Source organism: Ceratotherium simum, chromosome 29 (assembly GCF_057802395.1).
Source record: "Ceratotherium simum simum isolate JZ-2026a chromosome 29, ASM5780239v1, whole genome shotgun sequence".
Taxonomy (NCBI): domain Eukaryota; kingdom Metazoa; phylum Chordata; class Mammalia; order Perissodactyla; family Rhinocerotidae; genus Ceratotherium; species Ceratotherium simum.
In genome coordinates this window covers 4,937,001-4,964,813 of record NC_141928.1, presented here as the reverse complement: position 1 = coordinate 4,964,813, position 27,813 = coordinate 4,937,001, and the positions used below count along the sequence as shown (strand labels likewise).

The following is a 27,813-nucleotide window of genomic DNA, read 5'->3' as shown; positions in this document are numbered from 1 at the left end:
TGTGTGCCAGGCACTGGGACACCATGGTGAGTGGGACAGACCTGCCCCTGTGCTCATGTAAGTGACATGCAGCTGGTCATGTCTTGCCCAAATCCTCGAACTCACTCCCTACAGTCTACACTCCACAACTAGACTATCATCCATCTCTGAATGCTCCAAGGTACCAAGAACAGTACCCTGTGCGCCATAAGTGGCTGCTGCTGCTTCTGCCAAAGGAGAGAAGCTTTGCTTAGGTCCCTGCATCACCTTACCTACAAAATGGCAATCCAGAACCAATCAGAAAACAACCCCACAGGCTGCAAAGAGGGAGGAGCAGTAGGACCCTGTCCTCCAGGTGCCCAGCTTCTCGTAGAAATCAATAGTTATCCTCATTAACAGGCTTCATTTAGAGCCACTTCCTGCGCATCTGCTATCTGCTCTGCTAACAGGTCAGCTGCCATTTTGTGTTAAACTCCTTCTCATTTATTACAATACCACTTTTTTATTGACATGGAAATAAAACTTACAATCAATGAGATATTATGAAATATACATCAAAACAAAAGTCACGGGAGCTGGCGTTTTCATCTGTTCTCGGGAAGGAACAAGGGTTTATCGGGGGAAAAACCCTGAACATTTTTCTTCCCTATTACATGATGCGATTTTCAATGAATCTATAAAGACAATGAAAACATAAATAGAGTAACCAAACAGAATGATCCCTGCAGCTGTCAAAACTTAAAACAGTTCAGTTTTCCTTTGATTTCTGTTTTAAGTTTTGAAAAGTACATAGATCATTCTCTGCTTTTTCTTTTTCTTTCTTTCCATTTTTTTTTTTTTTTTGGTAGGGAGCCTCTTTCTTAAATCTGCTCCCTCTGTAGTCCTCTGGCTTTGACCATTGGCAGCTGAACTGACCAAATGACCCAATGAATATGCCATTTGTTTCTTATGCTGTCAGCTCCACCTTGGTAGAGGGAAACTCTCATTCTGTTTATTTATTCTCAGAAGTCTGGAAACTTACTCCTCTCCTTGTGGGGCACCACATCAAAGGAGGCTCAAGGGTGTTTCTTCCTTTTACTAAGCTTGGGGCACCTTGGAGAAGGGGAAGGAGAGCCCTTCCCAGCTGGTGCACACCTACTGCATGCCGGGCACCCCTGGGTGCCTTCCCACAGTGGTCTAGTTAAATCTTCTCACTACACCCTGAGGTGGGATGGTGACCCCAGTTCCAGGAACGATGAGAAACTGAAACTCAAAGAGGTCATACAGTGAGGACGTTCAGAGTCTGGATTCAAATCCCATCTGTCTACACCAGGTGGAAGCTGGAGACAGCCTCTAAGACGGCCTCGTTGAGTGAGTCTCATTTTTTTCTTAAAGCTGTAGAACCCGCTCTTCAAAAGAAGCCTGACATGGAGACCCCCATAAATAAAATTTGTGTTGTAGCGGCCGCCTGGCCGGGTCAGGATGAGGGCTTTGTGCTCCTGGGAGGCTGTCCTCGTCGTCCACCTGAGGTTCTCTGAGCTCCTCTCTGAGCCACGAGAGATTGTGGTGCTCAGCGGAAAGTCACTGATCTCCTCCAGTGTCCCCCAGTACCGACAAGATGAGGACCGCGGGGAGCAGGTGAGGTGGACGGGTGCTAGCATCCCCGTCTCTGGACTCTCAGGCCAGTGCTCTCTCTCCTTCCCCACAGCGGCCTTCCAAAATGAGGCCACAAGAAGCAAAGGAGGGACATGATGCGAAATGGAATCCATCAAGTTTCGCTGGTCCTTGGGTTGCTTTGGAACAAATATTTCATGAAGAAGCCTCTAGCAGACACACTGGCACCAGCTTCCGCCATACGGACCATCAGAGCAGTGAGACCCACAGGGGAAATGGCCTTGACTTTTCCAGTCCCAGCCTAGAACCCCTGCCCACCCACCTCCACACAGCTCCACTGCTGTAAAGTTGAGCAATGTTTTCCAACCACGTTGTCCCACGGGGGACAGCGGTCACTTTATTTGCGCTCCTTTCCTTTCCCATCCTGAAGAGAGGGAAGAGTTTCCTAAATTGCTTGGGTAGGAGGCATTGTACACCCCTCCTGTAGACGTATTAATTTTTTTTTATTGAGGCAAAATTCACATAAAATTAACCATTAACCATTCTTAAGTGTACAATTCGGTGGCATTTTGCACATTCACAATGTTGTGCAATCACCACCTCTATCTAGTTCCAAGACATGTTCATCACCCCAAAAGGAACCCTTGTACCAAATAGTCACTCCCATTCTCCCCTCCCCCCATTCCTTGACAATCACTTATCTGCTCTCTGTCTCTATGGACTTAGCTATTCTGCACATTTCATACAAATGGAATCATACTATATGTGGCCTTTTGTGTCTGGCTTCTTTCCTTTAGCATCCTGCCTTCAAGGTTTGTGCATGTTGCAGCATGTATCAGGACTTCATTCCTTTTTACGGCTGACTAATATTCTACTCTATATGGATAGATCACATGTTTATCTATTCATCAGTTGATGGACATTTGGGTGGTTTCCATCTTTTGGCTATTCTGAATAATGCTGCTGCAAACATGCATGTACATATATTAGTTTAGACACCTGTTTTCAATGTCTTTGTGTCTATACCTAGGAGCGGAATTGCTGGGTCATATGGGAATTCTATGTTTAACTTTTTGAGGAACCATCAAGTGGACATGTTAATTTTATAGCTGGTTCTCTGTTCACACAAATGGAGACAGAGTCACTGATCGCTCAAAATAGTGGAGAGGCTAATGATGACCACTGGCTAGTCTGCCTCCTTTTCAATAAGAACCATCTAGGCCCTCTGCTAAGAACTTTCCCTGCATTGTGAAATGCTCCAACAACCCTCTGAGCTGGGTACCCTCATTATACCTATTTTATAAGTAGGGAAACCGAGGCTCAGAGGTTCTGCAACTTGCTCAAGGTCGTACAGAGTCGGGAAGCCAGAATTCCAACCCGAGCGTTTGGCCCCAAGCTCGTGTTCTTAAGCACCAAACTGTAATGTCCTAGTAATGTGCCAAACGATTTCTGTTTGGATCTGGGATGTGACGGGGTATAGGCTGCCAGCAGCAGATCTCTGCTCCTAATTATACCCAGCTCAGACCGTCACGAAAACGAGCCTGCCTTCCTTCAGCACGCCCCACCTGGTGGCTGGGATTAAACCCCATCCAGTGGATAACCCCCGAAACAGATAAGTGACACTTGACTACAAAGCACCACACAGTGATTTCTCTCCATTGGGGCATTTAGCTTCATCCCCCGTTTTCTTCAGAAAATAGCCGCTCGTCCCTATCACAGCTCCTTTTATCGGGCGCCCACTCTGTGTCCACCGTGGTGTTGCGATCGTCTCGTTTATTCCTCTCAGCCACAGACCTGAGAGGGGGTGTTATTTTTCCCCATTTTACAGGTCCCCTGGACCTTGGGGTCCAGGTGGGTTAAGCAAGTAGGTCAAGACCACACAGGTGGAACTGGCAGAGCCGGTGTTGATCCAGACGGTCGGGTTCGAGAGCCATGCTTGTCAGCAGGAGTTGATCCTCGTGTCTCCCTGTATCAGAGGCACCATGGCTTTTAGGAGCTTCTGATTTTGCCCGGGAGGAAAAGTTTCAAGAGTTCCTTCCCCAGGACCATGAGCTTCCTCGTAAGAGTGACGTGGGTCTGTTCATAATCTCTGATGACACCCAGCCAGCTTTTATTGCTTTTTTTTTTAAACCCAAATCATGGTGTTTGTTCCTTCCAACCTCTCACTTTTGCCTTTTTCAAAACGCTGCACATTTCCCCCTCATCCACCTAAACCTGCTGTTGAGTTACCGGCCCCCAGAGGCTGCGGGCTCAGAGCGATGCCTCCGTGCACTTTGCTGCGTGCTGCTTTCTCCGGGTGTAATCAAACATCAAGCTAAGTAGCAAATAAATCTCTCGATCTCATAAGCTGCACAGCGAGATCATGTAAATGCAAATGAAGGACCTGGTTTCAAGCTGTCGAGGGGGAGGGGAGGGAATGCTGGGGCCCTGTCACCGTGACCGCCTCACCCGCAAGGGCCATCCATCAGCTGCAGTAACGCTACTGGCAGCACGAAGGGGCCAGGGCTGCCCCAGGGAGGACGGAGGAACCAGGCAGGAGGTAAAACACGGCCCAGGGCCGTGAGAACCAGCCAAAGGCCCAGTGGGGCAGCCGGGCAGGTGCAGTGGGGCCTGGAGAGGTATCCCCACTGCCTGGGGCTCTCCTTGGCCTGAGCTGGAGAGCTGTTCTAGTAACACTAACGACAATGACAGCAGTAACAGTAGCCACTGTTTATTGAGCCTGCATCCTGGACCAGATCCCACTAAATGCTGTATGCGGCCGGAGGAGGTTTTACAGGCCAGGAAATGGGGACCAGACAAAAGAAGTGACTTGTCCAAGGTCACATGGGAAGTAGCAGAGCTGGGACTCAGTTCTGTGTGACATTAGCATGCTGGCTTCCCATATACTGCTGCCTGGCCTGCGGCCTCCCCCTCTATACCGCGCCCCCCAGTGCAGCCAGCTCAGCCCCCGTTATAAACTTGCAGCAGCAGGAGGGGAACCTGAACTTTGACCTCTGGCAGGTATATAGAAAATAGAAACTTATGCTTTTACTCTGCCTTTTGACTTTTTAAATTATAAAGTAACATCTCAATACCCCCAAAAAGGCTCCTATCTCTAACCACACACCCTCACACAATCCCTTATGTTGTTGTGTTTCCTTCCAGTATTTTTTTCAATGAATTTATTTGCGTGGTCGTAACAATAGTATATGTAAAATTTTGAATCCTGCTTGGTTTTTTTCACTTGATGTTATTTTATGTGCTTTTGATCATATGTGGATGTGGTCTTCTCACGTGCGGCTTTTTAGTATCGTTATGCGATGTTTGGCTGCCACTCACACAATGCACATGGTTCAAAGAATCCGGCTTCTGAGACAACGCCGGAGTCCTTTGATGCATAATGCACCTTATTTCACATGATTGTTTATCTGAGGTTCTCATTATGGAAATAAATAAATATCCTCTATGCTAATCATGATCACAATTTGCATTTATATTGTGCTTTTCATTCGAGGATCTTAAGTTGTTTTACAATAATGAACTACCCCTCCGTGAGCGCAATGGTCTGTGTGTGCATCTGCATGCACGGGTATGGCCATATACAGATATTTATTTAATAACTACCAGGCAATAACTGTGGGATTGCACGTAACTACGCTTTAATAGGATGCAGGAAAGTAAGTGGAGGCTTTTCAACTGTAGAATAGACATTCATTTAGTTTCGATGCCAGGCTAGAGGGTTAGTGAGCTACACTCGATGTGGCTGCCAAGAAGCGAGAGTGATTCCCTGATGGGGCTTGCTCCCGATGGAGTGAATATCGAAGGCTGGAACCCAGGCATCGAGCTCCCAGACAGAAAACCCATCTTAGAAATGACCACTGGCCCGTTTGTCCAGGGTGAGACCAGTTCAGGCCAACCAAGAAACAAAAGCAACTGATTTCACCCATTTTCAACTCTTCGGTAGGCAAGGGGGGCTCGTTAAGAATTTTTACAAGTATTTTGGGTGGGAAATGATTAGACTTGAGTTGCAAGGCTGGGTTACTTGTTTTGAAGTTGTCCCTGGAAAACGGGCTTTGGCGAGGCTCCAGGGCCAGAGGCCTTGCTTCCTGGGTCTCAGGTGACTTCAGAGCAAGGCAGCAGCCTGTGGGGAACGCCACCTACACTTGCCTCCAGAAAGCCCCAGCGGCCCTCATGCTGGCAACTGGCTGCTCCGAGGAGGCTTCCGGGCCTGGGGCTGCCAGCCTGGCCTGGTTCCCAGTGTGGGGTTTCCAGGGCCTGGTCCTTCACGTTGGGGAGTGGCGGGAGCGGCCATGCAGAAGGAGCCCAGAGAATCCCAGGACCCCCTGGGACAGAGAGAGAGATGGTTTTAATTAGAGCTGAGAGCTGGGAAATAAGGCAGAGAGGGATGACATCTTAATGAGGTTTAATGAAGCTGTCTGCTGATGGGGACAGCTGTCACCCAGAGCTGTATTCCAGCCAAGCCTCTCTGTGACAGAGGAAACTGGGAAAAAGGTGCAGTTTGAAAGCTGTCGGGGAGGGCAGGGTGGTCAGACTCAGAGCTGGGATTTTTCTCCCACATTCGCCTCTTGATTCTAACGCCTCAACGACAAGAGATTCTGGCCAGTGGACCATACTTGAATAGCTTCCAATATTCCACAGTTCCCTGTTGTGCAAAGCTAAGGTGTGCCTCTGAAAAGACCGTGAGGATTTTGCATGAGATGTCTTAGAACTCAGCCATAAGAAATGAGAAATGCAAGGAGGGCTTGCACTGGCTGGCTGAAAGGGGTCTATTGGTCCGTTCCCTGTCTGAGCCTCGATTTCCCCATCTGTCCAGTGGCGAGAAGGTGGTCTCTCTTGTAGTGTTGTCAGGGGCCGCCATGGGGTAGGCACAGAGCTATGATGTCCGAGAGAGCTGAGGTTAACCCCAGCTCTCCAGTTACTGCCTGGTTGGCTTGGGGCAAGTGTGAATCTCTTTAGGCTTCAGTTTTCCCATCTGTAAAATGGGAAGCCTACGTCACACTGGGGGTGGCAGAGTTTGGGGAGAAGCATAAAGAGTTCTCAGGACCTAGAAAATGCTCAAGAAAGGGGGCTGCTAAATGAAGTCAGAGGCACAACATAAGCTTGCACACAGGAGGTGCTCATTAATGCTAAACCTTTTCCTCGTTTGTTTCTTTACCTCTGCGGTAAAGAAAGCACAATGGTTCTAAAGGATCCCTGTGTGGGGAGGGTGCTCCCAGCCCTCAAGTGGCCCAACAGCTTGTCCGAGCCATCTGCCCCAGGACCTTTGCACATCCCAGCCTGAGAGCTGGCTGGGAGACCCCTTTTACCTCTGGAACATCCCTCATCCTGTTCTGGACTGGCAGGCAGGCTGCTTGGGGATGTGGGTGGCCAATCAAAGCTGAGATCTGTGCCCACGTCTCATCAGTTTCATGGATATCAGAGGGGGGTTGCCATGGCAAAGCAGGTGACCAATACCATCAGGCCTCAAGTTCCCTTGTGTTTCAGTGGCAGCTGATCTCAGCTGTCTGTCATGACTAGCTGGCCCACATCTAGAAGTTCCTAGGAGCTCCTCTGAGCGACCATTTGTGATCTGGCTTCACCCAGCTCCCCTGAGGTGCCCAGAGACCTGCAGACACCTCCGTCAGACAGCTTTTCTCTGGAGACCTTCCCCCTCTGGACGAGCTGGGAAGGAGGCCCAGGGTGAGGGCCGGCCCTTCCGTCTCTGGCTCAATGCTCCTTCCTGCCTCCAGCGAGCCTCTCGGAGAACCCCGGCTCTCCTGCCCTCCCTGGCCGCCCCACTGTAATCCTCTTCAGGCTGGCTCTCTGCAAAATGCCAATCCAAGATCTGTATCTTTGTTTTCCTGCCCACCTTTCCCCTGACCCAGTCGTGACTTAGCTGTCCTGTGTCCAGGTCACTTCAAGCCTACAGTGTTATCTAAAGTGGCAGCTCTTCCCATAACCCCCAGTCTGTGCGTCTAACAGCGGACTTTACCTGGGGCTCTCCTGGGCAGAAGGCTATGTGCTCTGGGTGTGGGGGGCGCAGCGCAAACAAGTCAAAGACTCCCCGGTCCTGCTCGAGCAGGATCCCGCCCGCAGAGCAAAGACCTGTGCACAGGAAAGGCAACAAGAGTCCCGGGCAGTGTGTGCCAGACGTCAGGTGAGCATGTGAGAGGCAGCAGAGACTGTGTGGGGTCAGGTGTGGGTCCCAATCCAGCCTTGGCCGCTCATTAGCTGTGCGGCTTTGGGCCAACGGGCCCTAAAGATGCTGGGCCTCCGTTTCCCTGCCTGAACACGGGGCAGCGGCGACCACTTGGCAGAGTTGTTTTAAGCATTAGCGGTAATGGGGGTGACGTGCCCCGTGGAGCCCGGCACAGGGTCATCACGATTACAGGTGCTGCTGTGTTTGGTGGCGCTGGCACTGGGGCGGGAGCGGTTTGCTTGTCTCATTGGGCAGATGAGCTGGTAATGGACGAACACGCTGCTCCTCTAGGGCCTTTATGTTGAACACGGGGACTCGGAGACCCACGGCCCCTGAACCCAAGGGGCTGCACTGCCAAGGGTGGAATTTCAGGCACGAAGTGTCTGGGGGTGCGTGCAGTGGAGGAAACGGTCAGGGTGATCTCCGGCAGTTCCACCTCGGGCAGACACTGCGAGAAGCTCTGAAGGCGATCTCAAGTGGCACCGAGGCAGGCCCGGGGACCCTCTGCATCTCTGCCAGGGCCCTCTCTGATGCTTTGGTGGAACCTGCCTGAAAGGGAGGGAAGTCCAGCTGCCAGAGCAAAAGGCTGGATCTGCTTCTCGGCCGAATTCTTGGGGAGTTCCACCCCATTCTACCGGGCGCCACTCTAGTCTGCAAAAGTCAGAGAAAAGGAGAAAACCAACACAGGGATTTCCGACTGTGACCCCGACACTTCCCCCCGTCTCAAAAATGCAGTCGCAAGAACCCTGTGGGAACTAACAAGCTGTTTTTGTGCTGGTGGTGTGTATCTTCTGCCGGGTTCACACAGTGCTTGGTGAAGGTGGACTGCTGTGTGGGTATCGAGAACCCACCGCTCTTTCAACATGTGGCCGCCGTCACAGATGGCTGGGCTCTGAGGCAGGGCAGCAGGCAGGACCGCCAAGCAGGAAGGGCGCCCACATCAGGTCGGGAAACATCAGAACCAACGCCCCTGAAGCCTCCCTGGGCTGCTTTCAGCCACTCCCCCCGCCCCAAGGGTACCCACGCTCCCGACTTCTAAAACCAGAGGTCAGTCTTGCTCCTGTCTGAACTTCATCTGCGTGGAGCAGTGCGTATCCAGCTTCCCTCACCCCTCACTTGGTGTGAGAACCAGCCGAGTGGTGGATAGTTGCTCTTTTGCTCTTGTTGCTGTAGAGTGGGGTTTCTCAGCCTCAGCACCATTGGCCTTTGGGGCTAGATAACTTGTTGTTGGGGGGGGGGCTGTCTCGTGCATTGTGGGATGTTTGCGACAACCCAGAATGTCTCCAGAACCGGCCTTATGTCCCCTGGGGGGCAAAATCGCCCTCAACTGAGAACCACTGCTATAGAGCATTCTGTGGAATGAATATGTCATGACTTTTTTAGCCACCTGTGATGGCCATTTGGGTTGTTTCATCCTTGGCTATCTCAAATTGTGATGCTCTGAGCTTTCTCTGACATATCTTTGGGTGGACACAGCACTCATTTCTGTTGGGCGTCCAGGAGGGAATTGCTGGGTTATCAGGTAGGCATATGTCTACTTTAATAGATGCTGCTAAACAGTTTTCCACAGTGGTTGTACCAGTTTACACTCTCACCAAGTGCATGAGTCTTCTGGTTGCTCCACATCTTCACCAATAGCATTGAGTTTTTACTTTGCATTTCTCAAAGGCTGAGCACCTTGACATATGGGTCTTAGCCACTTGGACATCCTCTTAATAAAGTGCCCATTCAAGTCTTTTGCTCGTTTTTCTATAGGATCGTCTGCCTTTTTCTTATTGATTTGTAGCAGCTTTTTATATATGATGGATAAGAGTCTTTTGTCAGATATGTGTATTGCAAATGTCTTCTCTCACTCTATGTACTCACAGATTTTTAGAGCTAGGGGCGATCTGTGCTTCCCCCATCAAACCCTCTGGGGCACTTGACTGTCATTACTAGTTCAATTGTCCTTTTTGCAAGACAATGAATTTCATACGGGCAGAGGCTATGCATCTGCTTGTTCAGTTTAGAACTCCCAGCACTGCGCCGGCCTGGTGGCGCAAGCCGTTAAGTGTGCGCGCTCCACTGAGGCGGCCCGGGGTTCGCCAGTTCGGATCATGGGCGCACACCGATGCACTGCTTGTCGAGTCATGTTGTGGCGGTGTCCCATATAAAGTAGAGGAAGATGGGCACAGATGTTAGCTCAGGGCCAGTCTTCCTCGGAAAAAAGAGGAGGATTGGCATCAGATGTTAGCTCAGGGCTGATCTTCCTCACAAATAAATAAATAAATAAATAACTCCCAGCACAGGGTTTGGGGCAGAGTGTGTACAAAATAAATATTTGTGGAGTGAAAGAATCAGTGAACCTGCCACGAGGATGAGTTTTGCAGCCCAAGGCTTCAGTGTGTCTCAGCAGTTGGTTCCCAGACAACCCTCCCTAAAAAGCACAGAGACTGAGGCGCTGGCCTGCTGCCCCGCCCCGCGCACCCCCGCCCCCCGGGGGTGGCAGCCAGCTTCTGCGTCTGTCTGTCGTTCCTCTGCCAGCTGGATGTCTGCCCACCTGCACACGCCCTGAGGAAGGCAGGGCCTCTCAGGAGAAGTCGCATTTAAATTAAGTTCCCCGGCAGTCACGGGAGAGGAGATCATTTTCATAAACAAATGGGAAGCCAGAGTTTTGTCTGCAGCTCAGAGTGAGTCGTGTGGCAGGAATTCAGAACAAACCACCCGAGCAAAGGCCCCGAGCACCTGCCTGGAACTTGGAACTCCGCAGCTCTCCAGGAAGGTCAGGGCTTGGGGTTTGAGATGGGAATGAAGAAGGAGAAAAATGATCAGGCACTGACTAGAAAACAACTGAGAGAGCCTCCAAGGTGGCATTTCATTCATTCATTCAACCCCTATTTACTGACATCTATTCTATGCCGGGCCCTGGAAAAAAGAGGGTGACAATAAAGACTGACAGGGGGCATATGGGGGCTCTCTGTACCTTCTGCTCAATTTTGCTGTGAACCTAAAACTGCTCTAAAAAATAAAGTCTACTTAAAAAATAAAAATAAATTAACCTTAAAATAAATCCATAAATAAATAAAGACAGACTGAGCACAGAGTCTACCAGGGAAGACAGACATTAAACTGATCATCATGCAATTAATGACTCAGTTACACTATTTTGAAATTTTTAATGACTTTACTGAGATATAATTCACATATCATACAATTCACCCATTTAAAGTGTACAATCCAATGGCTCTTGGCACATTCACAGAATTGTGCAGCCATCACCACAATCAATTTTAGAACATTTTCATTACCCCCAAAAGAAGCACCATGCCCCCTAGCCATCGCCCCCCCGATTGTTACAGTCTCCTCCCCCTCCCAGCCATAGGCAACCACTAATCTACTTTCTGTCTCTATGAGTTTGCCTTTTCGAGACATTTCACGTAAATGAAATCACACAATACGTGGTCCTTCACTGAGCATCGTCTTGTCGTGGCCCCTCCGTGCCGTTGCAGGTACTGCTGTGTGATGCTGAAAGTGCCCTGAAGGAGGAGCTCAGGGTTCTATGGTGTCACAAACAAGGAGGCTTGTCCAGACCGAGGGCGACCAGGGAGGGCTTCCCAGAAGAAGAGGTTTTTACTCTCAGGCGTTTATTAAGCACCTGTGCCATTTGTTGGGCACATTTATTTGTGCCACCAGGAGAAAGAAGGCAATAGAAGCCATGGTTCCAGCTGTGTAGGAATTTATAATCCAGGCAGGCTGGCCCGGCATATGCATTCATGGACATCGAGAAAGTCACTTAAGTTCTAAGCCCCAAATGAACAGAACAGATGGTAAAAGTTACGGAAGCCAGGTGAGGGAGAGGCCACTGTGAGCCAGTGGGGTCTAGAGAGCTTGAAGAATGAGGACCAGTAAGGGGAGGGCAGGCCAGGAGCAAAGGGATGCCTGTGGACCCCTCAGGGACAGGGAGTGGGGAGTGCACCTAAACCACGGGGCCACGTGGGGGAGTCTGGGAGGCAAAGCTGCAGAGGTGGGCGGGTGGGAGGGTGCAGGGCCCAGACCACCAGCCGGAGGGAGGGGTTTTTTCCAAAGGCAGTGATGAGCCACTATGGGGGGGCATTCCCTGATCATCTACCTCTGTGCACCCAGGAGAGATAGGAACATAGATAAGATGGAAGAAGAAGAAAGAGTGAGCCAGAGCCGCCAGACCCCCTGGACAGCCTTTGGCGAGGCCACGGCCAGGGATGTCCTGGGAGACATGACACCCTGCAACTGCGAGGGGGGAGGCACAGCTGCACTCTGCCCTTCTCAGTAAAGTCCACAGGGCTGATGGTTCAGGGAGCCATGCAAACCTGGGGCTTGTCGGTATTTATTCAGCGGGTGGATCTAAGTGTGGGCTGGAGACAGATGGCCTGGGTTCAAATCCCAGCTCTGCCACTTCCTCCTGCGTGGCCTGTGTGACCTGTCTGACCTCTCTGTGCCCCAGCTTCTCCATCTGAGAAATGGGGAGGGTAAGGGGACCTGCCTCACAGGGCGGTCGTGAGGACTAAGGGAGAGAAGCATACGAAGAACTGAACGTTGTATCTGGAACACAGAACTCAGCAAGTGCTCATCGGTGTGAAGAAGATGATGATATTCCAAGCGCCGTACAGGATCGGACCTCTGACCTCAGTGAGCCGCTAGTCTAAAGAGAGGCAGTGCAGCATAATGATTAAGAGCTCCACCTGGAGGTCAAGCACACCCGCATTTGAATTCCAGCCCCATCCCTTAGGAGCCGTGGATCATGACTCTGCCTCTTTGGGTCTCAGTTTCCCCATCTATAAAATGGGGGAATTAATGTGGCATCAACTGAGCAATTTTGTTCCTACAAACCCCTTCTAGGGGGTCGAGGAGATGTTCACCAGAGACCCAGAGAGTGAGAACAGCTGTCCAGCTGCCGAGAGGGTGACAGTGGGCCTTGTCACGGTCTCCCAGCCTCAGTGAGGGTTCAAGGAGGCTGCGAGTCCCCTGAGCTACAATGACAATGGTTTGAGCCATCCCTGGGAGGAATGAAGGGTTAGGTGGGCAGAGGCCCACTCCCTCGACGGCAGTGGGTCTCTGTGAGCCAGGTCCTCCGGCACAGCTACACTGGTGAGTCGTGTCCAGCTCTAGCAGGCAGGTCTAGGCTGGACCCCAAATCGCTGCTCAGTGCAGGGACGTGCCTCCCTGCTCCAGCCGCACAAACGCGCCTCCTCCTTCAAGGCCTCCGTCCCGACCACCCCTGGCCACGGCTCTGCTCTCCTCACCGGCCCCTTAGTACGAGCACACTGGTCAGGCTTCTCAATGCCCAACGCAGCTCAGGCTCCTCTCAGCGAGGGCTGTCGTCCACGCTGTCGTGGCCCTGAAGGTCGCCCCCAGGGCCTGGGGAAAGCGGGCATCCGATGACTCCCTGCTGCTGAATTTGTTATAACATGATTGGTCTGAGATTCCACCCCTCACCTCTGTTCTCTGTGCTCCCCCCAACAGGCCGAACTCGGGAAGCCCCGGGAAAGAAGCTGCAGTCTGCCTGGAATCAATTTTAATTACGGACTCTATATCCGGGGGCTGGATGGAGGGGTCCCCGAAGGTGAGCGAGCACGCTTTGGAGCCCAAGAGGGCTGGAGCTCTTGACCTGGCCGCTCGGCAGCTGGCCACGCGCGAGGAAGAGAGCCCAGGGGCCTGTCTCACAGCACGATTCTGGTGGGAACCACAGGTCTGGGCTTGGAGATGGGGAGGACCAAGCAGGGGCCAGGTCTAAGGTGTCAGAGAAACAGCAAGGGCCCCAGCTGGTGTGGAACCTTGTCCCCAGGCAAGAGACTGTCTGCTGTGCCCTCTGAACTGTGGGCACAGAACGGGCTCAGAACCAACCCTCTGATCACCCAGAGGAGGTCAAGGCCAGGCGAACCCAGCTCCATGAAGGATGCCCAGGCCTCTGGAATCCCTGGACATCGTGACCCCTCCCTTTCCAGGGGCCAGCAGGGCTGTCACACTGCAGGCTCCGGGTTAATGGGAAGGTGGGCGTGCCCCCGTTTCTTCTCAGTCAGAGGCCACAGACTGCTTTAGTTGCCAGACTGACTACCGCACATGGCTGTCTCTCTGCCTTCAGCCATCGGACACTGGAACGTGTTTAAGCAGCAGCCCACCTGCCCCCAAGAGCTGACCCGGAATTACATTGCCATGAACCGGGGGGCAGTGAAAGCCGGCCTGGTAACCGCTCGGGAGAATTTCCTCTATCGTCAGCTCAACGACATCCGCATCAGTGACCAGGACGACCGGCGCCTCAAGAAGGAACCGCCCTCTCTCCCTCCAAACATGACGTTCGGGATCCGGGCACGGTAAGGTGGCTGGCACCCAAGGCTCCACCCCTCACCATCGGTGGGTGGGGGGAGGGGCTCAGTGGTGACTGAATGAGGGAGCCATGTGGGAGCATCACTTTCAACTCCAGGAAGGGGCAAGTGATCCAGGCCTGGCCAATCAGTGCATTTCACAAACCTTGGTGACAGTGATTGGCTCAGAGGCCCATGTGACATATGACCCATGTCCCAACTCTATAAAAGTAGAATGTGGTTGCGTGTAATCAAATCTCAATTCAGACTGCCTTGATTTTTTTTAAGGGGAATTTATTGGCTCACATGATTTAAAACCCCAGGGGTAGACCTTCAGGCATAGCTGGATCTAGGCAATCAGGCAGTGTCGTCAGCATTTGGTGTGTCTCTGCATGTCCTGGCTGTGCTTCCCAGTTTTGGCTCCATTCTCTGACAAGCTTCTTCCTCACTTGGCAAAATGGCCAGGAGAAGTTCCACTCTTATGTCCTATTTTCTTGGTGACCCCAGTGGGAAGGATATGGGAACTACAAAAGCCTTGAGATTAAGATTCGTTGGTCCAACTTTGGTGCCACGTCTATCCTTGAACCAACAGCTGTGAGTAGGGATTGAAATACACTGATTGGCCAGTCCTGGATCACATGTCTGCCTCTGAACCAATTGCTGAGGCCAGGGGATTCTGACGCCCTGATTGGCCAGACCTGATCCCTTGCCCTTCCTTGGGGGGGGCGTGGTTGGAATCAGTCTCCACAATCCACAGGGGCTGATGGTGGAAAAGATGTAGAAATAGGGGTTCCGTTCCCAGCAGCAGGAGAACAGAACACAACAGCAGGCAAAACAGCAAATGTCCACTACAGCAGGGCTTCCTAACTTGTGCTATATCAGGGCACAAACTTACCACCACTCCAAAAATTACTGACGTGCACACCGCACTGTACAAATAAACAGAGAGTGCTCTCAGCCGGTGGTGAGCGGCCCCAAGCCCCACCCAGATGCCTGTGACTGAGAAGCCAGTATCTTGGCCCATCTGTGTGACATTGACTGCCCTGCTTCATTCAAGGCCATTGACAATCTATCCCCAGCCTCTTTCCTGCCCCCATGCCCCTGTTTCTGGACAGGTGACTTCCTTTGGCTCTGCCACCATACTTTTTTTTTTTTGGTGGTGGCTCCTTCTTTATTTTATTATTTTCTAATCACTTTTTTTTATTGTGGTAAAATATGCATAAGATTTATCATATTTAAGCATACAGTTTGGTAACATTAAGTACATTGACATTGTCGTACAACCATCACCACCATCCATCTCTAGAACTTTTCATCATCCCAAACGGAAACACTAACTTTCTATTCCCCCCACCCCCCCAGCCCCTGGTAACCACTGTTCTCCTTTCTGTCTCTATGAATTTGACTACTCTAGATATCTCATCTCATTGGAATCACATAATATTTGCCCTTTTGTTTCTGGCTTATTTCATCTGCGATAATATCTTCAAGGTTCGTCCATGGTGTAGCATGTGTCCAAATTTCTCTCCTTTTTAAGGCTGAATAATATTCCATTGTGTGGATAGACCACATTTTGTTTATCCGTTCTTCTATTGATGGACATTTGGATTATTTCCACCTTTTGGCTATTGTGAATAATGCTGCTAGGAACGTGAGTGTACAAATATCTATTCCAGCGTCTGCTTTCAATTCTTGTGGGTCTGTGCCCAGAAGTGGAATTGCTGGGTCATACAGGAATTCTATGGGTAGCTTTTCGAGGACCCGCCGTAGTGTTGCCCACAGTGTTTGCCATCGTACTTGTGTATGCCCTTCCCTCTGCCTGTTCTCACCATCCTGGCTACTCGTTCTTCCACGTCCAGCTCAGCATCATCTCTTCGGCAAGCTTTGCCAGCTTGCCTGGCCTCGAATCCTACGCACATCTCTTTCCCCAGAAATGCATTTCTGTTCACCAGCCCTCAAAACCTGGACTGTGACACTAGACACACATTGGAAAGGCACTTCTAGGCGGAATTAATTAATTGTCTGTACACCATCCTTCCCCCACCTTTGAAATAATGCCCCAAGTCAGCCCTTCCAAGGCGAGGTGTCTCCCCTGACTGCCCCGCCCCACTCTTCTGCAGCCCCCCAGCACGCGTGCCCTCCTTGCCCTTGTTCTCACAGACTGCCCGGAGCATGGAAGGACAGAGTCACCACTGTGCACCAAATCACTAGACTAGACCATGCTGGTCACCAGTATCTCAAAGACAGCATGGTGTCCAGGAGGAGCCCTGGCCAGGAGTCAGCTTGGAGTTCTAGTCCCAGCTTGGTCGCCACTCTCTTGCCCTCCAGGGCTTCTGTTTCCTCCTCTGTAAATAGGATGTTACAGCAGTAAGCGGCATTCTGCAATTCTCAGGGTATGTTCTGTCTACGTCAATTTCATTGCATCGCCATTAAAACCCTGTGCAGGATCCTGGTAGGCAGCGTTACTTACCCAGCTGAGGCTGGGAGAGATTAATTGACCTCCCCAAGTTCACACAACTTCTTCACAACAAGGGTTGGCCTGGATTCTCAACCTAGTATGCTTATATTTAAAAATATAAAATATTAGAACACATAGGACATTAGCAATCACTGGTTCAAAGCCCTTATTTATTTATTTATTTTTTAAATAATTTTATTTATTTATTTTTCCCCCAAAGCCCCAGTAGATAGTTGTATATCACAGCTGCACATCCTTCTAGTTGTTGTATGTGGGACGAAGCCTCAGCATGGCCGGAGAAGCGGTGCGCTGGTGCGCACCCGGGATCCGAACCCGGGCCGCCAGTAGCCGAGCGCACGCACTTAACTGCTAAGCCACGGGGCCGGCCCTCAAAGCCCTTATTTAAAACAGGAAAATAGAAGTTCAGAGAGGTGAAGAGACTTTCCCACAGTCACACAGCAAGTTGTGACCAGCCAAAAGCCAGATCTAGAGCCAGGCTGGTGGACTCTCTGTCCAGTGCTCTTTCTTCCCTGTCTTGCCTCCTTGGGATCGAGGGACAGCATGAACACCCACAGTTTCTGGCCCTGGTGCTGCATTATCCCATATACAATGGAAAAACTTAAGTCAGCTGGGCTCAGAGAGGACATCCATTATGATATAGCTTTCACTATAAAATCTTAAATTGCTATAAACCCGAGTGGCTACAATTCCGGGGAAGGACGTGATGGAGTGCTGGCTACATCTTCTGTGATGGTAAATGGGCTTTGCATATGCAAATTGAATGGATTTTAAAATGGTATTTAATGACAATTTTCGTAGCAGACGTTAACATTAATTGCACAAAAATGAAAATGCTGCGTTAGGTTGCTGTTAGCAGCAAATATCGTGGCCATAAAGCTTTATCTTTATCAACAGCAGCCCTTTCTGATGTGACAGGGCAGCTCAGCAAATTGCAAGCAAAAGGGCTTTTATGGAACAAAAATATCCCCCAACGCAGGCCCAAATCAGCATCAATTTCGCTTTATTTCTTCGTAAATGGAGGTTAAATGGCTGCTGCAAAAGCTTTTACTGAGATGCCCAACCTGTCTGCAAAGCCCCTCAACCTTACAGCAGAAATGCAAGGAACAGTTAAAAACCCATCGCCCTCTCCGTAATGGGGCTATTACTTTAAAGTTATGGGGCCGAGGCCCATTCTCTAATGATCACCTTTTATAAGCCTCGATTGTATTTATTTCTTTACTTTGAAAGCATGTTAAACACCAAATCCGATTACCCTCGACTACCTGAGGAGTTGTTGGGGTCATTTGGTCCAATAAATAAATAAACAAAGAAACAAACAAGGGGCCGTCCCGGTGGCATAGTAGTTAAGTTTGCTCACTCTGCTTCGGCGGCCCAGGGTTCGCGGCTTCAGATCCTGGGCGTGGACCTAGGCACTGCTCATCAAGCCATGCTGTGGTGGCATCTCATATACAAAAAAAGGAGGAAGATGGGCACAGATGTTGGCTCAGGGCCAATCTTTGTCAGCCAAAAAAAAAAAAACAGAAATAAAGAAATAAACAAGTGCCATTTACTCATAACTACAGATGTGTTAAAAAGTAAAGTCCCAGCCCAGACTAAATAGACAAAATGCTGTCTCTAATCTAGGGATGCCGACGAGCATGGGGGTTGTAACTGCCACTCCAAAGAAAATTCTGACCCCGGCTATTTGCCCCTGCCCCCCAATTTCAAATCTTCTTGCCCTTTGTATGTTTTACGATGGACAAAATAAATAGATATGAGGGCAGGGCAACCTGCACGCCCACCCACTCCACCTCTCAGTGCCAGGTGGGATCCAGCCTGAATTTGAGATTTATTCAGTCACTTCCTCTGCAGGTAGCCGATTTGGTTCCCAATCCACACCAATTTGTTACAGATCGTCACTAAATCAGAAAAGTACATTTCCATCCAGGAACCTCTGTGACTAAAAGGAAGTGGAGATGTAAACAATTATCCGGATAAGGGGGCCCATGTAGACATTTAGTCAAGAATGGGGGCCACACCCAAGCCGATCCGCAGAGGTGTTTGTTGCACCCGTGGAGTACTTAAAAAAAAGAAGTTCGAATGAGTTGCCACATTTTAAAAGTCAGGAGATTTCATATAAAAACCTGGATTTCCCACTTCTCTTAACAAGTCAGAAGCCTGGCAACCTGGGTCTGCACCCCTGCCTGGCACCAGAGCCGGGGCCCAGAGGCAGCGGCTTCTGGACAGAATCCACGCGTGCTCCCCACCCGCCCGGCTTCTCTCATTCTCGTTATCTGGGTGGTCCCGTTATCTGGCTGAGTTTGCAGCCGCTGGTGTAGACTGCTCATCTTGATCCCTCGGCTAACTGCTGCCTCTTTTTGTCCTCTGATAGTGGTAGGGGCCACCGCTAGCAGAAGCTGCTGTGAATTGAGCTTACACGTGGCAGATTAATTGTTAAGCCTAATATCAATCCTGCAGGGCAGGTATCATTCTGCTCACTTCACAGGCCAGGGAAGGGAGGGCACGGACCCGACCTGAGGCCGCACAGTGACAGAGCCTGAATTTGTACCCGGTCTGGCCCGCCGGCTTTGCAGACGAGACCTCTAGGATCAGGACAAGGAAAGAGCCTGTGTATTCTTGCTCTACCATTTCACTGTCAAATCTCAGAATTCAAGTCAGGGGAGAATATTAAATTCTCATTACCAGCGTGTAAGGCCATAACACAGATCTCAAAGCATGCTGCGACTCAAGGTCCATAAACAGATATGTCTGGAGGCCAGAAATGTAACTATTAAAGACGTGCTTAATTATTGATGCGTTTTAATAAGTGTTTGCAAATGTTCACATGCTCTCAGCACATCTTAATTGTTACAGCTCCTAGTTGGTCCAGCATTGTCGATTACGATGAGTCAGGGATGGCGGGGAGCGGGGAGCAGCGAGAGCTGGGTGGCAGCTGGCGCTCCTGGCAGATTCTAGGCACCCAGGGCTCTACCACCGTCCTGCCTTGGAGCCTCATGCCACACACAAGGCAAGGATGCGAGCAGGAAGATCCATCACTCAGTCAATGAGCAAACAGCCCCCTGCGAGCCAGGGTCTGACATGGGCCAGATGGAAGGTGGGTAGACCCCCGTTTTGAACTAATAATGGCAACTATGTATTATTGTTACTATTACATGTTAGACATTGCACTGAGCACTTCAGATGCATCCTCTCCTTTAATAACTCTGAACAGCTCAGAGAGTACCAGGTTGGAACTCTTATACTCCCATCTTACAGAAGAAGAGACAGAGGGTCAGAGAGGTGAAGTCATTTGCCCTGGCTGCTCTGCAATGGGATGGGGATTACCTGGCCTGAACACCTGTGATGGTGACCATGGCACTAATCCGCCTCTTTAACAAACAAAAGGATGGAGGTGACACAGGTAGACACGCTACCCAAGTTTTTTCTACACTAGAGGGGGGCCAAGACAGAATATCTATATATTATGTAAGACCATCCTGTCCAGATTTTTCTTAGAACTTTAAACTTAATCTGAACACATCAAAAGAGCCCAATGCACTTCCCTTTTGATGTGTCACTTCACCTTCACTTTCAGTGGCTCCCCACTTCCTAGTAAACTCCTTGATGGGGCTTTCAGAACCTTCGCTACTCACCCGAGCATCCCTGGCGCCGATCACAGTGCCTTTGCTGAAGATAGACTAGAATATTTAGCTCATCTGCCAATTAGTCTAGTCTAGACCCCCTCCAATCCCGGTGCCGAAAGTGTTCAGACCGTGGGAAAATAAGCAACACAAGAAGGCAGGACACGCTGCCAGCACCCCCCCTTCCGCCTGCAGCTGCCGCTCACCCCGCGATCGGATGCACCCTCAGCCTGACACTGACAAATGTGAAGGATGGAGGAAATTTTACAGGCTGTTAAAAAATGTTTGCTGCCTGACAGGTTTTTTGAATCTCTCTCTGCCAAGCTGATATATTTTACAAACTTACAACGGGCCCATCAATCACTCTGGGTTATTTTGTGTCTGGAGCCGATGGCCAAAATCCAAGCCACCCACCCAAACGCCTATAAAATAATAATAAGCTCCTTCCCGGGCATCCAAGGCAGTTTCTGAATGGGGAGACCAACTCCGGATGTATTGGTGGCCTGAAACCTGGTTGAACAAAACCGGGGCTGACCACCAGGGGGAGCATGCGGGTCTGGCAAAGACCCCCTCACCTGGGCGCTGGCCTGAAATGTACATCCTGCCAGGCAAACTGCCACCCTCCCGACACCCCGGCCTCCCCGCTCCCCGCACCCTGCTTCCCGGCACAATCCATAGCTCTGACCGCAACTGTAGGTAAACAGTTCCCCGCCTTACACCAGTCTTCTCCGCCGGACACTCAGGTCCTGGAAGGCGGGGACAATGTCAGTTTTGTCCACCACCATATTGTCAGAGCCTAGGACATAGTAGGCACTCATGAAATATTTGTTGGGGAGAAATATGGTCCAGGGCCTTTTAAGGTTTTCAGACAGAGTTATTGAAAGTGAAGAGACAATTTGAGACCCAGGGAGGAGATGGTAAAGCTGGAGATTCCTGTGTCATTTAACAGACTCTGCTGTGTTCCGCCCTGGCTGATGTTATGAATCAGCATCGCGGTGATGTTGCCTCAAAGAGTGAATGTGTTCCCTGGCCACATTAATAGAGGTAGCAAGTCCAGAACAAGGGAGGTGACCTTTCTGCTCTATTCCGCTGCTCAGGTCACACTTGTAGCATCAAGTTAAAAAATGGAGGGCATCATACACTCAGGGGAAGGCCCATAAACAGCCGTGTCCCAGAGGGGAGACATCAGGATAACAGGTAGGATGGGGCAGGATGGAGATCACTGTGCACAAAGAACATGACAAGAAATGAGGCTTCCTAACTGGATGAGAAAAGATACAGATCGTCCTCAACTTTCTAAAGGCCTGCTGTGAGGACAATGGAGGAGCTTTGCTCTCTGGGGCTTCAGAGAACAAAACGAGGACCAGTGTGTGGGTTTGCGGGCAGTGTTTGTGGCTAACATCTGCAGAACCCTCGCTAAGCAGCCGATGAGTGCAATGTCGAGCACTTTATATGCATCATCTCATTAAATCCTCACAACTCTACCCAGTAGGGACTATTATCCCCATTTTATAGATGGGAAAACTGAGGCTCAGAGAGTCACTCGCCCAAGGCCACACGGTCAGTCAGTAACAAAGCCAGGATTCGAGCCACGTCTGCTTGCAGAGCTGCTGTCCACAGCCACAGGCTGCATGCTTCCGGGAGGCAGAGCCAGTCCCGGGCGAGAAAGTCGTTTCTCATCCTGAGCCCCATCCACGATGGTGCAGGCCGCCTGGTGCAGAGGCGATTCCTCAGCAGCAGGATGGCATCCGCGAACAACAGCTACAGCAATCAACAGCCAGCGCTGACGAGCACTTACTGGGGGCCCGGCTTTCAACAGAGTAACTCAATTAATCCTCTGCAGCCCAACACCTCCATTCACCCGCAGGGAAACTGAGGCACGGAGAGGTTATGTTCCTTAGCAAGAGGTCGCAGGTGAGAATGGAAGCGTGGGATTCGGGTCCAGGCAGTTTCCCCCAGGACCCTCGCACTCAGCAGCCGGAACAGATTCTTACAGGAGGCGGAGGTGTTGGCTGGCACCCCAGACTTGTGCATCACTAGCCGGGACACCCCAGACTGGATCCGACAGGGGCCCCTCCCCTCGGAGCCGGCCTGCTTCCAGGGACCTGGTCTGGAGGGAGTTTTGTTAAAAGGGGCCCAGCCAGGGAGACGTAGCTAGGGGGAGGTTTTTGGGGGACCCGTCCTCTCCCCTTTCCTTTCCTGGAAGCCCAGCCTCCTGGGGCCCCCGGCCCGGCTGCTCCTGCTCCGTCCCCTCCCACCTGCCAAACTCCCCCTCTCTCCTTCCTCCACGGGGCTTTGTTGCCAAAGCCGGGAAGGAGACATTTTTCACGCTTTGCCTCTCCCCCCCCACCCCAGTCGCTCTCCTGCGGCCCAGACAGAGATTTATTCCCAGCCCGAGGCCCGCGGCTCGCGGCTCTGGGAGCAGGGAGGGCTCCGGGAGGTGCTGATGGACCGTAATGGATGGGGCCGCCGCTCCCCCGGGCCTGTCCCGGCCGAACCCCATCCATCAGAGGCGGCGGGCGCCAGGGTCAGCGCTAACGAGGCGGCCGGCCACTCCCCCTCGGGGCCTCCCAGTCGCATCGTGCAGCTCCCGCTCCGCTTTCTGTTCTCCCAGAGCCGGCCCGGCCGACCTTGTCGTGGGCAAAGGCTTGGGGAGTGGGAAGTGGGCTCGTGCCCGGCCCGGCCGACGGCCCCTTCTCGCCTCCGCAGCCTCAATCTGGACACAGTCAGGGGGGTTTCTGAGGTGCAGCTGGTTCTGCGCCTCCGGTGACACGTGGCCCCCGTGACAAGGGGCACAGAGGAGCTGGTGCTTCCGGGAGCCGGCCAGCACCCCCTGGTGCAGCGTGGAGAGCCAGGCCTCAAGCCTGACACGCCCCCCGACATCCTGCTGCGTGTGGGCCCTGAAAGAATTCATAGAACGAGTGTGTCCCACTAGGACTAGTTCAGGCCCCACTCAGTCCCCTGCCCTTTGGAGGCCAGGGGTTGGCGGCCGTTCACGCCGGAAACCCGGCGCCCTGCATTCGTTTGGATTAGTAATAATACCAGCTCCCGTTTCTTCAGCTCCTGGGGGGCCAGGCACGGTGATGGGTGCTCTATGCTCATCTTCTCACTGACCCTCGGAACGACACTTTAGGTAGCAACTCTCTTCTCCCCATTTTACAGCTGGGGAGACTGAGGCTTTTCCACACTTTTCCACGATCACATGGCCGGAATGTGGCCATGCTGGGATTTGATCTCAAAGGCCACAGTCGTTACCTCCGCCCTGTGCTGTGTGTTCATTTAGTGCCCGCCTGTGCTGGGCATCATGCCGGGTGTTTAGGATACAGACAGGAAATGAGACACAAGATAACACCGGCAAGAAATGGATCACATAGCAGGGCAGCGCATGTTGTTTCTGGGCAGGCAGAGGGGGCGGGAGAGGGCCACAGGGAGACTGCATCATGCCTGGTTTTGCTCACTGCTGTATCCCCAGTGCCTAGCACGTGTCAGGAATATAGTAGGTGCTCAATAAATGCTTGTTGCCTGACTGCATGAAAAAGGATAGCTTGATTGTGATCCATGCCGATGTTGGAAACAGCCCATATTCCAATGCTGAAGACACGTGAGACAACCAGCTCTTCCCTGGGCACGGACCTGTCGGGCGCTGGGCTTCAGTTCTTAGTTTCCTAGGGTGGCTGTAACAATTTACCCCAGACTCGGTGGCTTAAAACAACAGAAACTTATTCTCTCATAACGTGGAGCCCAGAGGTCCAAAATCGAGGCATCACAGGGCCGCACTTCCTCCGAGGGCTCTAGGGGAGGGTCCTTCCCGCCTCCTCCAGCTCCTGGTGGCCCCCTCCTTGGCTTGTGGCTGCATCACTCGTCACTCCAGCCTCTGCCTCGGCACTCACACGGCCTCTGCTCTGTGCGTCTGTGTCTCCTCCTTTGTCTCTTCATGACACTTGGCATTGGATTAAGGACTCACCCAGATAAGCTAGGGTGATCTGATCTCAAGGTCCTTGACTTAATTACATCTGTAAAGATTCCTTTTCCAAATAAGGTCACATTCACGGGTTCTGGGGTTAGAATAAGGACATATCTTTTGGGGGGCCACTCACCATTCACCCAGCTACAATCGTTAAAGCATCTTAACACAAAGCCAGCAAGTCGTGTATTTTAGAGATCGTTGGGTTTTGAGAAAACTGCCTTCAGTGTTGTTATTTCACGATGGCTGCCCTTTGAGTCCTGTTACATGTTGCCCATTATATTTTTGTGAAAAATATGAAAGTGGTTTGTAATCAGTCAAGAGTTGTAATCAGGGCCACACTCAAGAGTTGTAATCAGCCAAAAGAGCGGTATAAATGCTTTCCTGAGGAGCAAACATTTTTGCCAATCGTTTCTTTTGTGTTTATGAGGAAATTCTCCAAAAAAATAGGAACGTTCAGAAGCTACATAACTAACTCCTGCGAACCTACAAATTGGATTTAACAAGTGTCACCACTTGGCTGTATTTGCTTCTGATCCTTTTTTTTATCATTAAAGAAATAAAATACAACAAATACAGCTTGAAGCCCCTCTGCCCTCTTCCTAACCCCACGCCCTTCCCTCTGTCCCCGAGGACCATCCTGAGGTTGGACTATGATGCTTTCTACCAGGTTGTCACGTTTTTGCTATTCTGTTAGATGCCCATAAATAATGCGTGTTATTTAGTGTGGTTTCATACCATATACATCGCTTTGTGTGGTGCCTTGCTTTCTTCCCTCCACACGTATGCCAATGTCACCCTGGTCCGCTGTCTGAATCGCCCACTGTGGGTGTATCCATCTCCCATCGAGGGACATCCAGGCTGCTTCTCATTTCCCCGGTGACAGTGAGGAGCCGTGTGCAGATCCTCAGGGTCATGTCCACCAGGGGGGTTGCTGGGCTGAAGGGGGACCTCCTCGGCTTGTGCTGGATGCCCCTCATTGTTCTCCCGGCTCTCTCTCTCTGCCTCCCTTGCTACCTCCCCGGCAGAGACGCCCCATCTGCTACTCACCTCTTCCTCGGATGCCAGGATCCCCTCACACTGGATTCCTGAGTGGTCCAGGGGATATTTCATTGTCAGTCATGTCCATGCGGCTTCGTCGAGACTTTTCTCTCTGGGAGCTAAAGCCACAGCCAGCCCGGAGCTGGGGGCGCGTCTAGGGTGCACAAGGAGAGCTCCAAAGTTTTGGGTGCAGGCACTCAAGGTTGGGAGAAGCTTCCTGAAAGCCGGTCCAGCTCGGCTGCCCATCCTGACACCCTGGGCAGCTGTGCTGAACTGCTAATTGAATTCACCCTTGTGAGAAATGTTAACAAATTGCAAATGACCTCTTAGACAGATTTAGAGTCAGGACTGTGCTAACTAAGTCTCCCTCCTCTGTCATTAGCTTTTATGTTGGATCCACAAACAATTAAAAAATAACCACAAGCCCAGAGGTCCTCTTCTCTAATTAGCTCTAAGAGTCCTGCCTGGAGAGAGGCTGCGCCTCAATTACCACCCTCCCTCCAGGCTAGTTAGGGAAGACAGCCCTCGGGCCAAGGAGGGACAATTAAGGAAAAGGGGGGGGGGGTGTGAAGGGGCTGCAGTGGTCCCTTGGGGCCAGAGCTGGCCGGCCAGGCCACCCCAGACAGGGTGCCGTGGCCACCGTTGCAGGGTCCTCTGCAGGGAAAGGCTCAGAGCTGTAACCCCCAAAGGGTGCCCAGACCACATGGGCCAGGACCACCCAGGGGGTGGGGGAATGCACCCTTGGTACACGCAGATGCCGGGGCCCCAGCCGAGGGCCAGTGAGTCAGAACATCTGATGGTGGGGCCCAGGCATCTCTACTTTCAAAAGGCTCTTGGGGCGATTCTCGTTCACTCTCAAGATTGAGGGTCTCTGGCCTCAACAGGATGAGGGGAGACAGTATTAAAATGTAACTTCTGACCCAGGCCGAGGACTGTGTCTCCCAGCTCCAGGCCAGTTGGACCTGAGGGCGGGCACCCTCCTCCCCAGAGCTGCAGCAGGACTTCCGGGGGCCCTGGACACCCTTGCCTCGTGAGCCCCTTCCTCCATAAAAAAAAAATAATTAAAAATATTCTATGGTCATGCTGGTATAAAGATGAGTATAGTCCAAACTGGATTATTTTTATTTTTTTCTTCTGATTTTAAAAGAAATTAAAACATTTTCATGGGCCCCTAAGAGTGTCTTGGGGCCCAGGCCCCAAGCCCCCTGACCAGATTTTCCTTTCAAGGCCTCATCACCCCCTTCCTCCTTTAAGGGAGGTTCCTCTCATCCCCCACCCTCCCGCCCCTCCCAGCCCCCTCTCTGGAGGGAGCAGAGATGAAGGGAGAGAGAGGAGAGAAGACTCGCCTAGAAGCCTGAAGACTCCAGACTCAGCGTAGCGCGGGCCCGCCCCCGTGCTGAAGGACTTGAGCACATCATTTACAATCTCCATGGGCCTCTGTTTCTCCATCTGCAAGTGGCATTACTAATTCCTCCCCCTATGTCAGAAGAAACGGAGTGAGTTCGTCAGTAAAGAGCTCTTGGCAAGAAAGTGAGACACCAAGTATTTTTGTTATTTAGGAGACATAGAGCCAGGGCTACAATTCACATGCCTACAGAGGCCTGGCAGGTAAAAGGGCGAAGCTGTCCCTGTGTAAGGCAAGAGGGAGGGGTGGGGACTGCGTCAAACTCAAGCACATGCCCAATCTAAGGGTAGCAGCTCTAGCCAGTTATTGACATGTGGGGATGTGGGCCTACTCTTACCAGATAATCTACTGCCTCATTAGGGAAAGCCAGACATTTTGAATTTTTATATGAATTCTTCTGATTTTTTAAAAAAATAATAAAAACAAGACTTTTTAAATGCTACAGGCCAAACTAAGGATGTCTGCAGGCCAGGCACGGCCTAGAGTCTGCTATTTGCAACCACGTTCGTGCAGTATTACAAGATACGGATCCTGAGCAAGTTATTTCATCGCGTTAAACTCCTTATCAATAATTTCAATATCAAATATCAACAAGTTCTTTATCAAATAGATTCTTTATCAATAAAATAGGGGGTGACATAATAGTTCCTATCTAGTAGGGTACTTGTAAGGATGGAATGAACGGTCCCTGGCGCACGGGGGCAGTGTGGGAGAGAGGCGGTCATGGTTACGAAGGGGCAACAGGAGGGATCCTCGTGGTGATGGAGTGCATTGTATCTCGACTATGGTGGTGGGTACACGAACCAACACCTGCGATGACATCGTGGAGAAATAAAGACACACACAAATGAGTACGAGTCAATTTGGAGAAATCTGAGTAAGACGGGTGGAGGGTCTCGATGTCAATATCCTGGTTGTGATTTTGTTCTATAGTTTTGTAAGATGTTACCATTGGAGGAAACCGGGTAAGGGGTACACGGGATCTCTCTGTATACTTCTTACAACTACCTGTGAATCTAAAAGGATCTCAATAAAAATTTCAATTAAAAAAAGGCAAAAAACTGGATTTAGTGGTGGCTTTGGTGCCGTGTGGGCAATGTTAGTCTGAATCACTCTCAGGCACAAGCGAAGTGCACAAGCGAAGTGCTCAGTAAATGGACATTGAAGTCACCTGATGGTCAGACAGACGAGCCCATTCAGGAAGCCTCAGGTCGTGAGACGGGAAGGCACCGGAGCT

General features: G+C 51.1%; 1 protein-coding gene across 2 annotated transcripts in view; it reads left to right on the top strand.

The window, feature by feature from the left end:
- The window catches only part of CFAP77 (cilia and flagella associated protein 77), a 127,509-nt gene that overhangs the window by 60,902 nt on the left and 38,794 nt on the right, over positions 1-27,813 (top strand). Inside the window, exons 3-5 of one of the 2 annotated variants that reach the window (XM_087419567.1) lie at positions 954-1,040; positions 13,229-13,328; positions 13,848-14,076. In XM_087419567.1, coding sequence (XP_087275693.1) covers positions 954-1,040; positions 13,229-13,328; positions 13,848-14,076 — 416 coding nt within the window. The remainder of the gene's footprint in view (positions 1-953; positions 1,041-13,228; positions 13,329-13,847; positions 14,077-27,813) is intronic. The other variant, XM_014782277.2, reaches the window with a different exon arrangement.